This window comes from Pundamilia nyererei, unplaced genomic scaffold (assembly GCF_000239375.1).
Source record: "Pundamilia nyererei isolate P.nyererei 1_Seehausen unplaced genomic scaffold, PunNye1.0 scaffold00394, whole genome shotgun sequence".
Taxonomy (NCBI): domain Eukaryota; kingdom Metazoa; phylum Chordata; class Actinopteri; order Cichliformes; family Cichlidae; genus Pundamilia; species Pundamilia nyererei.
The window spans coordinates 71,593-83,946 of NW_005187795.1; the positions used below are offsets into that span (position 1 = coordinate 71,593).

At 45.1% G+C, this 12,354-nt stretch overlaps 1 protein-coding gene across 2 annotated transcripts in view; it reads left to right on the forward strand.

Moving 5' to 3' along the window:
* The window catches only part of LOC102202384 (rho GTPase-activating protein 12-like), a 37,103-nt gene that overhangs the window by 17,532 nt on the left and 7,217 nt on the right, over positions 1–12,354 (forward strand). Inside the window, exons 4-18 of one of the 2 annotated variants that reach the window (XM_005753000.1) lie at positions 2,248–2,460; positions 6,699–6,848; positions 6,924–7,079; positions 7,337–7,402; positions 7,508–7,567; positions 7,643–7,738; positions 7,818–7,898; positions 8,015–8,080; positions 9,661–9,728; positions 9,822–9,903; positions 10,773–10,874; positions 10,949–11,071; positions 11,150–11,222; positions 11,481–11,597; positions 11,997–12,095. In XM_005753000.1, coding sequence (XP_005753057.1) covers positions 2,248–2,460; positions 6,699–6,848; positions 6,924–7,079; positions 7,337–7,402; positions 7,508–7,567; positions 7,643–7,738; positions 7,818–7,898; positions 8,015–8,080; positions 9,661–9,728; positions 9,822–9,903; positions 10,773–10,874; positions 10,949–11,071; positions 11,150–11,222; positions 11,481–11,597; positions 11,997–12,095 — 1,552 coding nt within the window. The remainder of the gene's footprint in view (positions 1–2,247; positions 2,461–6,698; positions 6,849–6,923; positions 7,080–7,336; positions 7,403–7,507; positions 7,568–7,642; positions 7,739–7,817; positions 7,899–8,014; positions 8,081–9,660; positions 9,729–9,821; positions 9,904–10,772; positions 10,875–10,948; positions 11,072–11,149; positions 11,223–11,480; positions 11,598–11,996; positions 12,096–12,354) is intronic. The other variant, XM_005753001.1, reaches the window with a different exon arrangement.

A 12,354-nucleotide genomic window follows, 5' to 3' on the forward strand; every position in this document is an offset into this window, starting at 1 on the left:
GTGCGTGTGTTTGTGTGTGTAGTGTGTTTGTGTGTGTGTGTAGTGTGTGTGTGCTTACAGCTGCTGCTGGACTGCAACACTCTGAGTTGCATGTTTCCTGCAGTGTGAGACAGCTGCAGGCTGCTTCCTGCAGGCAGCAAATGCCCATTTGCAGCTGCCTGTGGACCTGCAGTGTTACAGCGCTCCCAGGACAAACGGGGAGTCCAAGCAGAGGCTCCAGCTGTTCGAGTCCCGGAGAACGTTTAACGTTGCTGGTTTGGACGTTTGAGCTGTGTTTTTGGAGTGTTTGCTGAATCCTTTTAGAAGATTTGGCCGTTGGATTTATTGAAGCTTTAGAAAAACTCCAAGACTTATTTATGAAGTGTGATAAGAGTCCAGGGACTTGAGGGAAATGTCCATTAGAAGATTCCAGGAAACTTGAGGAAGTTTGATGAATTCCAGGTGATTCCAGGACTCAGAAAGAAAATTAGGTGGTCGTCAAAGTTGATCTATGGAGTCATAAAATGTTTCATGACGTCGGTGAACAGTGATCTGGATCAGCAGCGTTGACTCCTGATCACACTGCCCTTCACAGGGGGCGGGGCTACTGAACCAGAGGGGGTGGGGCTACAGCCTGTGCAGTCTAAACACAAACGGAGTCTAGAAGACTTTCTGACTTGTTCCTGGTGAGGTTTGATGCAGGACACACTTTGGTGATACTGAAACAACCACAGATGCATTATGGGTAAGTCCAGACATGCTGCATTAAACTTTGATGCTGGATAGAGATGTTGTCATTGTTTCCCTGCGTGCAGCTGCAGGTTCAGAGCAGACGGAGCGTGTCGCAGTAAAGCAGGAGAGCAGATTTGTTCAGGTTAACGTGACGCTGCAGTCGATAAACACTGCAGGGCTGCAGGGCTGCAGGGCTGCCCCAGTCACCCGTGGTGATGACTAAATGTGCAGGTTACTCCCGTGGAGTAATCCTCCTGTGGAGTATTCCTGCTCCACCTGTGCCGTGCTGTGTGCAAGCACAAGTAGGATGTACTTTGACTATTTACATCAGGAAGTCTTCTTCTTCTCGTCACATCTCAAGTTCGTGCGTAAATATTCTTACAGCTGTAAAAAGGATTTTGTATAATGAGTCAAATCAGTGCCAGGATGTAACTGTGAGTCTATGCATCAGTAATAATGAGTCAGTGTTTAACATCGAAGCCCAGCACACTGACCGGTCGGTCTGCAAGCATTAATGATGAGTAAAGTTTAGTTAATGATAACGAGAATGCCTGCTGAGCAGTGGAGCCTCACCGGAGTCGTACCCGGCGGCTTTAATGAAAGTGACCTGAAGTGAAATGTAACACTTTCTTTGTTTCCCTGTGGCCACACTCGCCTCCTCAGTGTGACAGGAAGCTGTCTGCTCCCTGCTCAGAGGAGGAAATCTTGGCAAAGGTGAATCACCTCCAACATCTTCAGGATGATGATGAGTTTTATCAGAACTCGGTGTATCTGTGAAACGTCTTCATCACCACGAGGACTCGACTCCCTGAAGACTGAAAACATCCAGATCTTCTTCCTCGATCAGACGTGAGGCTTAGTGAAAGTCTGCAGGAAATGACTGCAAGTCACTGTGTGTGTGTTTGTTTATAAACCCTGGGGGGAGCTCTTCCTGTAAAGCAGCAGATGATTGCCGTAAATGAGGCCGACGCTCCAGCAGGTTCCTGCTTGTTTAGCGGGGACCTCGTCCTTGGTGGGTCGCCGTGCTCTGAGCGTCTCTGTAAGGACTCGCTCTGCAGCCCTGCTAACGCTCGCTCTTTGCTAACGCTCGCTCTTTGGACCCGTGGTCTTCTCTGCGCTCCTCTGACTTGCAGAGGTGTGGGAACCCCGTAAACTTTATTAAAAACTGATTTTCGGCTTTCTGCAATGATTCTTTTCACTCTGAGGAGAAAGTTAGGCGGATGAAGCTGGATCTCCATCAGGATGATAACATCACCGCCATGCTGCCGTGTGTGGGTGATGGTTGGGGGTGGGCTTTAAATGGGCTCATAGTTGTCTGTGTTCTGTAGTTTTATGACTTGAGGCTCTGAGGCGTGCAGCACAGAGCGCTCTGTCGTCCAGATGAAGAAGGAAGGACACGGGTCGTCGGGTTATGTCACATGCAGGAGGTCTAAACACTGTGACGAATCCACGCCGTGAACATGTCACAGCTTCGACTCAGAGTGTGTTGTTTTGTGTCTGACGGTGTGGTTGAAGAAATCCTCTCTCTCTCTGTAGGACCAAAGCTTGCCCGACCCTCTGTCGCCCATCTACGCCAACGTCCCATCTCTGAAGAAATTGGCTCCGCCTCAGGGCCCTTCTGGCTCCTCCCTCTCCTCTCCACCTCCCACAGACCACTCCCTCTCAACATCAGACCACAGCCCATCATCTTCTACCTCCTTGGGCATGACCAGCCCCAACTGCCCAGTCAGCGCACAGGACAGATTGCAGGTAAGGCGACCTTTGACCTTTCCAGGTGTGTTTTGAGTTCATGTTTGCGTTCGGGTCACTTAAACACCAAACGGAGATGAAGCAGCAGCGCCAAAAGACTCTGCATGAAATGAATGTGAATGTAGACGAATGTCCTAAACTATCAGGACAGATGAAAGAAGCTGACGTGCAGCTGAGGAAAAGAAGTGCAAGAACAGAGATGATGAGTGCGGTTCACATGGTGAGCCCATACGCTTACAGGTTCAAATCGATATTTAGAAAAATGCAGGAATTCCTTCTAAAAGGAGTAAAATGGGTTTAAAATATTGAAAAGAGTGTTTGCATGATATATGGTTCATTTTCACAGGTTTCCTGTTTTATTGTGAAGAGCTTTGTAAGAGGAAGTGAATGTGGTTGTGATCGGTAGCGTGCTCTGACAGAAGTTTGTGCCAGTGTTCATGGATGGACTATCTGCTCCACGGTCTACGTGCACATTTCTGCCCCACATCCACGAGCAGCTGCTCACTTCTGTTTCAGACGCCTCGCTCTGCACACGCGACTGTTTCTGTACAGACAACATGCCTCAGCTGTATCATGAGCCTGGCATCACAAAATAATGTTTACCTTCTGTGCAGTTTCCAACATCTTGTGATAAAACTGAAAGTTCTCCGAGCTTTTCAGGAGCCGGACAAACAACACAAACTAAACGCTACACTTAAAGTCTTACTGAACACGAGGACACATCTGCAGTAGGCATTTGGACACTTGTGGATAAAAAAGTTATTTCAATCCAGGCACAGACTGAGAGTTGCCCATCCTCAGCCTTACTCTCTCCTTCCAACACTTTGCTCGTGTCCTGCATGAGACGTCCTTTCAGGTGACGCTGATAGTCCAGCAGCTGCAAGACGCCACATCCATAAGTGACACTGCAGGTGTGGTAGAGAAGGCGGGGGCGCGGGACGGGCAGCTGAAGCTGCAGGAACAACATCTGGTTCTTTTCTTAACAGTGCATCAGGATTACAAAAAGAAAAGAAAGTAATTGCATTTACTGAGTTAAAGCTGCCATCGGGCAGCAGCCCTGGAGTTACTAAAACACTGGATTCAAAGCAGTGTGACAGCACAGGAAGTGACTGAAATCTAAATGAACTCGAAGGTAAACGACAGGTCAGACACCACGGCGGCATTAAAAGAGCAGCACTGGATAACACATAAAAGCTCAGCTAAGCTAGCATTAAACACACTAAGGAAGAGCAGAAATCTAAGATTTCAGAATCGGACGAAATCAGAAAAATCCATTTTGAGCGAGACGTAGATGATGTGTACGCTCGTTTCCTAAAACGATGATTGCTGGGAGTGACGTGACAGGAGACGACGGTCCAGACAGAAGAAGGGCTGAAGGCTGATGATGCACAGCTGAGGTAGTGCGCTTCATCATGCTGTAGCGACAGATTACACACCAATGTAAGTGGTCGACAAAGTTTAGTGATGGCAGCGTTACAAACAAAGCGTATCTGGAGAACATTTGTACGAATGGCTCGTTTCTCTGCCATCGTCACTCTGACCTTCCATTGTGTTCCACTCCAAACTCACCGCTGTGTGCAGCTCAGAGGTACTTAAAGTTTTATCAGCTGTAATATGAGCATGTGGCGTCTGTTCCACAGGGATCCGGTGACCAGTTACTGGACACCAGTTTGTCTTACTGGTTGAGCAGGCGTCCATGAGCCCTGTGCCCCTTTCTCTCATGTCTGTAGCCAACACTCACTGTAGCCTGATGGGATTGTTTCAGGTGTCACATATGAGTCTAAGAGGCTTTATATATTTTATGTCGTCAGTATTTTTCTGTGAATTAGTGCAGCGGTCCCGACCCCCGGGCCACGGCCCGCTACCGGACCATGAGAGCGTAGACTCGGGTGTGAAATTTATGGTTTTCAGTGTGTGAATGTATGAATGTGTGTGTGGATGTGTGTGTGAATGGGTGGATGACTGGATGTGTAAAGCGCTTTGGGGTCCTTAGGGACTAGTAAAGCGCTATACAAAAACAGGCCATTTACCATATTTTATCGTTAACTCGGTTTGCCTGGGTCTTCCCAGAAAAAAAATATTTACACGTTACCATAGTGACCAGAGAGCATTAAGGGGCAGAGAGGATGTTACTCTGTTGTTGGTGCATTTCAGGAGGACGCTGCTAATAAAGTTACACAATCACACAGTGAATTCACGTTTATTATTATATTTACAAAATACCAGTTTTTGTCTTGGTCCTATCCTTTTATTTTGTTGTATTTATCCGCAACACCTTAAAGGCCGGTCCATGAAAGTATTGTCTGACATTAAACTGTCCGTGGGGCAAAACACGGTTGGGGACTGCTGGATTAGTGAATTTGGTCCACAGCCACAGACAAGTTTTAACTTCTAGTGTGCAAACAGGAGAAGACAGGCCTGATCATCATTGTACAGAGCACGAACTACTTAAAGTTTGTATAAGTAATATTAAACAGTGGAATAAATAAACCAAAGGGTAGGAATTACACCCAAAGAACTGTATATAAAATTAAATCTATAAACAAATGGACTGATAAGCACACGCACGCACGCGCACACACAAACATTATCACTCAGCTTAACTCAACAAAACATTGAGACTGGACTGACTAATCAACACAAGCGCAAACACACTGACCTACACCACCAAACCATCATACACACCAACCTGTAAATGCTCTTTTGCACAATATTATTACTGGACTTTCTGCACTGACTTCTTTACTTCCTAATTTTTGCTGCTACACTAAGGAATGTTTATTGTTCCTCCACTGCCTCAACTCATCATCACAAAACCTTTTTATTATGTTACGTTGTGTTTTTTTGTCACACTGTCACTTTGCTGCTCATGTTTGCACATTTGCACGTGCACTTTGTTGTCTGCTGTCTGTTAACAAAAAAAAGGCTTCCTTAGATAGTTAGATAGTTAGTTTTTGTTAATAGTGTGGATGCCTGAATAGGCATCCACACTATTAAGTTCCTGTTTCTTTATTCGTTATCCTTTATTATTCTTCAAGTTGCCACCTTCTTTGCCGCTTAACTACTCCCTCAGTTTTCAGCTGTTTTTCACCGTTCAAACTCTAAACTGTTCTGTTCTTTCTGCTGATGCCTGCTATGACTTTTGGTGCTCATAACTTTTATACTTTTTCAGATATTAAGCTTTTTATGTCATTTTTTGGCCCATTTTGCTGAATAGGACCACATTATCAGTGTGGTCACCAGTTTTGCTTGCTGGGCTGAGCCATGTTTTAGCTCAGTGAGATAAGCAGCCGTTCTCAGAGTAGGAGGCCCGGGTTCAAATCCTGCTTGTGGCAACATTTCTTTCGGTTAACAGTTAAACTTTTTGAACTCTTATCAGCACAATTCTCAGCAGCTTCTGCTCATTTCAGCAGAATTGTCAGTCTCTCCACCTCTCCTTGTGAGAATGAGTTTGGCTCAGTGAAACAAGTGGCTACCTTGAGACCAGGAGGGCCAGGTTCGAATCCTGCTCAGGGCAACATTTTTTTTTCAGCAAAGATTTCTCCGTCTTTACCCCTTTCAGTAGAATTTTTTGCTTTTCACCACTTTTCAGCAAAAAATTTCTGCTTCTTCACCTGTTTTCTGCAAAAGTTTCAATTTCTTCACCGCCATACAACTTTTTGCAATTTTTTAACCTTTTCAGCTTTTTTCAGCAGACATCTTATGCGTTAAGGCATCCACACAGCATTTTCGCAGGAAATGCAAATTTTTCTAGTTGTAATTTATGTTAGGTCAGTCTGTCTTGTCTCTGCTAGCCAGCTAACTAGGCCTCTTAGTTAGCTAGTTTAGTGTTTTCTGTTAATTTATGTTGTAAATTTATGTTGCATGTAGCACCTTGGTCCTGGAGGAGCGTTGTTTCGCCTCACTGTGTACTAACTGTATATGGTTGAAGTGACAATAAAGCCAACTTGACTTGACTTGACTTGAAATGAAGGATTTGTAAGTTTAGCAGAGGAATAAAGTAAAGCAGGAAAAATGTACAATTTCATTAAAAATACAAAAATGTGATTACAATGAAGATCAGAGTACAACACAGAACATGTAAGAGTGTGAAGGAGGAAAGCAGGAAGTATAAATGCAGTGACAACAACAAATCTGATGACAGAACCAAAGCAGACTTCCTCATGTAAAACTTCCAGTGAATAAGGAAGGTCCTGCATGTGAGTGTACTCAGTCCTGCTGTGCTGACCTCTGTGCAGGGCCACACTGAGCAGGACAGCGGGAGGCAGCCTGGAACCAACCACATGAACAACTCTCGCAATCCTCCACCCGTGCCGGTTAGAGACCTGGACCGGTCCAAGGGAAAAGAAGGGGGTCAGCTGACCTCCATCTCCCCCGCCTCCTCTCAGGTTTGAATCACTGCCTTCATAACCCCCCAGTCCATTATCAGGTCCTCAAAGTGATGTCGTCATGCTTCCCGTCAGGGCTCTGGTGGCTGGGAGAAGGTGTTTGATGAAGTCTCAGGGAGACCTTACTACTTCAACCGCAGCACACGAACCACATCCTGGAATTTACCTGAGCCATCCTCCCCGTCACCCCCACCTGGATCTGCAACCCACAGGAAGCACGAGGGCGGCCCGGTACGACCCAGTTTAAAACGATGACCAGGTTCAAAGTCAGAACAGAAACTAGAACAACAAACTTAGTCATTTTTTAAATTGTGAAATGTCAAAATGTCACTTCAACAGCTGAAAAACTGAAATCCATCTGATATTTTATCAGCTGTATCAGGTGATGCTTAGTGAACAGGTGGTCTTTGTGTTAATGAGGATTCAGGGTTGTTTGATTAAAATGGTGAACTTCCTCCAATGACTCCTCTTACTCTGATTACTGAAAGCCTCCCCTGCCAGAGGAAGACTATCCTGTAGGCGACCATAAAGACAACAACGCCAACTTTAGAACGGTACCACACACACAGACTGAGCACACGGTTCATTGCCACCCATCAATGACAGTCCTTGGATTGTTCCGAATATTCTCCCACATTTGTGCCTTTTTCTCTCCACAGCATCCTCAGCAGAGCTTGGGCCTGATACCCAGAGCTCACCTGGACCTGAAGGATCCTCAGGTAATCAGTTGGTCAGCGCCATCTGTGTGTCTGCTTTTTATTTGCATTAATCCATTGGTTTGCTGACTGTTACAGATTCCCTCAGTGCCCCAAAGTCTGATGGGAAATGGAGTTTGTGAGGACGGAGCATCGCTGCAGGCCAGGAAGCTGAGAGTCAGCATGGGAGAAGACGTGAGTGAAAACTTTACGGTACAGCAACAACCTTTTTAGGCCTGCGTCACACAGACTTTAACTGGTTTCTGGGTTTCAGACGTGTTCCCATGGCCACCGGAGGAACTTCTCCGATCACACTGACATGATAAGCAGACACGCCTCCCCCGACAGTCCACAGGTAGACACTTACCTGTGTCACTATCACGGCTCCATTCATTCGCATTGACTCGCTCGTTCCCGCTCATCCATTTTTTCATTTGTCGATCTGATGTCATCCTGTTTTCCCCCATCAAGCTCTCTAATAGGTGCAGACTGAAGAGGAATCTGTCCAATCAGAGCACAGGGTCCAGCTCACAGCATGTAGGTCTTGGCACCTGATTGGCTGTTGGGAAGATTAGTGAAGGTTTCCAGTAGATGTGGTTCCACTAACTCATCACATTAACATCTTACTAACCACTGCCTGACGGGAACTTTTTGGGCAGTTCAGACTGACAGCGCCACCTGCTGTGCTTCCTCAGTATTACGTGTTAAACATTTAGAAAGATTTTTCCTGACACCATGAAGTTCAAGTGTGTTTATCGGTGTTTAGATTTTTACTGTAAGGCTGAATTTGCCCAGAAAGTTGCTCAGTGTTTCTCCACTAACCCTTAAATCGCTCAATAACACCGATCCATCACACATTAACAGCTCTGAGGGTCTGATTGGTCTCTTTCTATGGCCCTGCTGTTAGTTCTGGTAACTCCAGCATCTCTGACTGTGTCCACACTGGAGGCTGGTGTGCACACGGAATCAGACTTTGTCCACAGGTTCACACCACACTTTGGTGGTCCTCCTACTTCTCCTGTAGCCTCAGCAGACATTCCTGTCCTGATTCTATACACGAACGTAGCTGGTCTTTGACCTGCTGCTTCACTCACTCTGTGCAATGTTCAAAGGAGCACCAACAAATAAAACAGGAAACCACCTGCAAAGGAAACATGTGCACATTGTCCAGAGTTCATGAGGAAAATGGTTTAAGACATAAAAACTGAGAGCAGATGAAAAGAAGATGCTGCTGTGTGCATCCCAGTGTCCGTGAACGCCCCATGTGCAGATGTGCAGATCGTCTCTGATGACGAGCCAAGGACCAAAACCAAACACTCCCAGAAATCTTGGACCCAATGCTAAAATCAACAAACGCTAAGTTTAATAGTTGCAGACTTCAAAGCAAGCTGGCCATTAACTATGACTCAAGCGGTAAGCTTACCAAAGGAGTTTACCCTCCCAGACACCATTCCATGTGTTACTGCTTCAAGCTAAACAACAAGAAGTGTGTGCATGACAACATTACATGAAGTAGAATTTATTAAAAACAAACTCACAGTAAGTTCTGCTGAATGAATAAAAGTCACCACACCTGGGCCAGCTTTTATCAAGTTGAAGGTACAGGTGTGCTGCATCAGCTGACCGCCTCGCAGAGAGGAGAGCATCAGCAGCACGAGGGCAGTGGGAGTTTCAAGGCTCAACCTTGATTAATGCATGAGTAACACAGTGGATTGTGAAAATGGCTGCTGTGGAGAAGCTTTGGTTCACGTGGTAGTAAAGTCCCTCCTGTGTTTCCTGAAAGCAAACTCCTCCTTTGTCAGATGAAAAGTTCAGTCATGTTTTAATTAGGGATGCAAAGAGGTCTCTCGAGGCCTTGTTTGTGTCCGTGAGGAGGTCCTCTGTCCGCCGAGAATGTTTTAGGTGTCCTTGAATAATCACATAAATCCTTGAGTTTGGTTCCTGGAAAGATTTTCAGGTATTTAAAAATGTTTCCAGCACTGATCAGACTGATGGATGAAATGAGACAGGCTGATAAAAGGCCTTTCATTAGACCCTCACCACTCCCGTGTTTGCAGAGGAGTCACATTTCAAAGCAGGTAACCTGAGGACTCAGCTGTGTGTCTGCATTCCTACAGGGACACCTGCTGGAGAAAGCAGGGATTCTCAACAAGACTAAAGTGGCTGAAAATGGAAAAAAGATCAGGTGAGAGCAGAACAATTGTAAAGGTAAGGTGTGTGCTCGTATCTGTTCTGTGGGTTTTGTCGGAGGTAACTGTGTCTGCTGATTTTTGGACAGGAAGAACTGGAGCCAGTCGTGGACTGTCCTGCATGGAGGGATCCTCACATTCCATAAAGACCCCCGACCAGCCGGGAATGCTGTAAGAATCAGTTTACAGAGTCCAACAGGAGCTCAATGCACCTTCTGCCTCGAACCATTACTTGTGTTTTCTACTCTCTGTAGTAATAACATTTCTCAGGACTAAATACCTGAGAAATGTTTGGATTTCATATGTGGAAGACTTAGATTGATCTAATAAATGAACAAGGCAAACAGAGAAAAACTAACTTGTGAGAAGGAATTCAATGAGTTATTAAACACAAACAATACCGCCAGCATTAATAAATGGCTACGATATAGAAACTTTAGATTTCCATCCATGAATCATTGATCCTATTGTGCTATTAAACTATGGTGATGATGAGGAGGAGGAGGAAGGTAATAAAAAATAAAAAATCAACTTTATTTCTATTGCAAATAAAAATACAACAAAGTTGACGAAAGTGTTTCAGAGTCGGTCAGAGCAAAAGCACAAGACAGAATGAAAAGAAAGAGTTAAAAGGAAACAATATACAACTGTTTGAAACAAAAATTAGCCACAAAGTAACAAAGTAGTTTGAATCAAAAGCCAGACTAAAGTTTTAAGACGCAATTTAAAAGACTGGGTGGACTCGGAGGAACGAACATTAGGAGGGAGGTTATGATGAAGATGATGATTATGACGGCGATGAGGAGGAGGAGAATGAGGATGATGATGATGAGAAGGATGAGGATGATGATTACTTTTATTATTAGTCCTTATCCAGGTGAAAAAAATCTCATTGAGATTAAAAATCTCATTTCCAAGAGAGACCTGGCATCATGGCAACAAAAGTCAAAATACACGAACCACATGACTATATAACTTATTATAACTTATAATTATGACGGCGATGAGGAGGATGATGATGATGACTTGTTTTCCCTCAGAGCAAAGCGTCACAGATTGTTCCAGAATACACCGTTGAACTCAGAGGAGCTTCGGTGAGCTGGGCCTGCAAAGACAAGTCATCCAAGAAGAACGTTCTGGAGGTACTTTTTACCCCAGTTACATCAGCTTCCCTTCTTACCTGCTTGATGAAGACCACTGTGGTGTTTGTGTGCAGCTGAAGACACGTCAGGGCTGCGAGTATCTGATGCAGTACGACAAGGAGAGCATCATCAGCGACTGGCTCAAAGTGCTCCAGGACACCATCGGACAGCTGGTGCCAGACGGAGCACACAGACCGGTAATCCTTCGAAGCCTCGTGCCTCGTTCAGGCTCTTTGTTTCAGAGCGAACTGGCTTACAGTGAAGTCTGTTTTCAGGACCAGGAGCACCTATCAGACAGTGAAGACGATGGTTCTTCAGACAAAGAGGACAAAGACAGGAGATCGATATGTGAGTCTTTGAACTTTAACCATCTCCAACATCTGTGCAGACTCGGCCTGATGAAGGTCTGAAGCATTAATAGCTCAGGAAAGGAGCACAGGATGGCCCTGAGCTTAAACATGTTACCAGCTGGTGTTTCTGATGTCTTTTCAAAATGACCCACAGAGTGATGGAATAAGTTTATTAATAAGAACGTTTTATTGGCAGGTATTGCACAGTGGTTGTCATAGTAACACTGAACGCTTTCTTCTTCTGCTGCATCTTCAGCGAGCAGGATCCCATCAGGAGCTGACATGGAGCAGACACGAGTTCGGTCCAAACTGCGACGCTTCCTGCAGCGAAGGCCGACTCTGCAGAGCGTCAAAGAGCGAGGATACATCAGAGGTAAAAAGGCCTCCCGATCACATGCACCGACCTTTAAATGCTACAAACTATTCACAGTTTGACTTTTCTATCAGATGCAGATGTTTACCTGCATGAACCCGCTCAGTGATCCAAAGCTAACTCACTACAACAACAGACTCACCTGTATATTCATTTGGTGTTAGTTTAATGAGTGAAATTAGCAGCTGAGTTAACCCATTTACATCAACATGTGCACAGCGCACGGGTAAATACAAGATCCAGAGATGAACAGAAAAACATAGTAAAACAGTAATGCATCCAAATATGAGTTTATCAAGAGTGAATCACGATGTAGACGATATGAAAACTGTAAAATGATGCTAAGCCTGATGACACAGAAACATGCAGCTCGTTGATCAGACTGGAAATGTCTTCCAGACAACGTCTTTGGCTGCCACCTGGACACTCTGTGCCACCGAGAACACAGCACCATCCCCAAGTTTGTGGAGAAGTGCATCAGGACAGTGGAGCGCAGAGGTGACGGAGGCACACATGTTACCCACGCGCTACAGGAAACGCACAACAAAACATCCCAAAAAGTTAACTGTTCATCTGGACGTAACGTTTTCAGTGTGAGAAACATTCAGATGAACAATCAACCTTTTGGGATTAGGGATGGGTATCATTTAGGTTTTATCCGATACAGGTGCCAAACTGGTACTTTTGAAACGGTGCCGCTGCTTAAACGGTGCTCAAACCGGTGCTTAAAGAATGGAGAACACAAACTTTGTCCAAA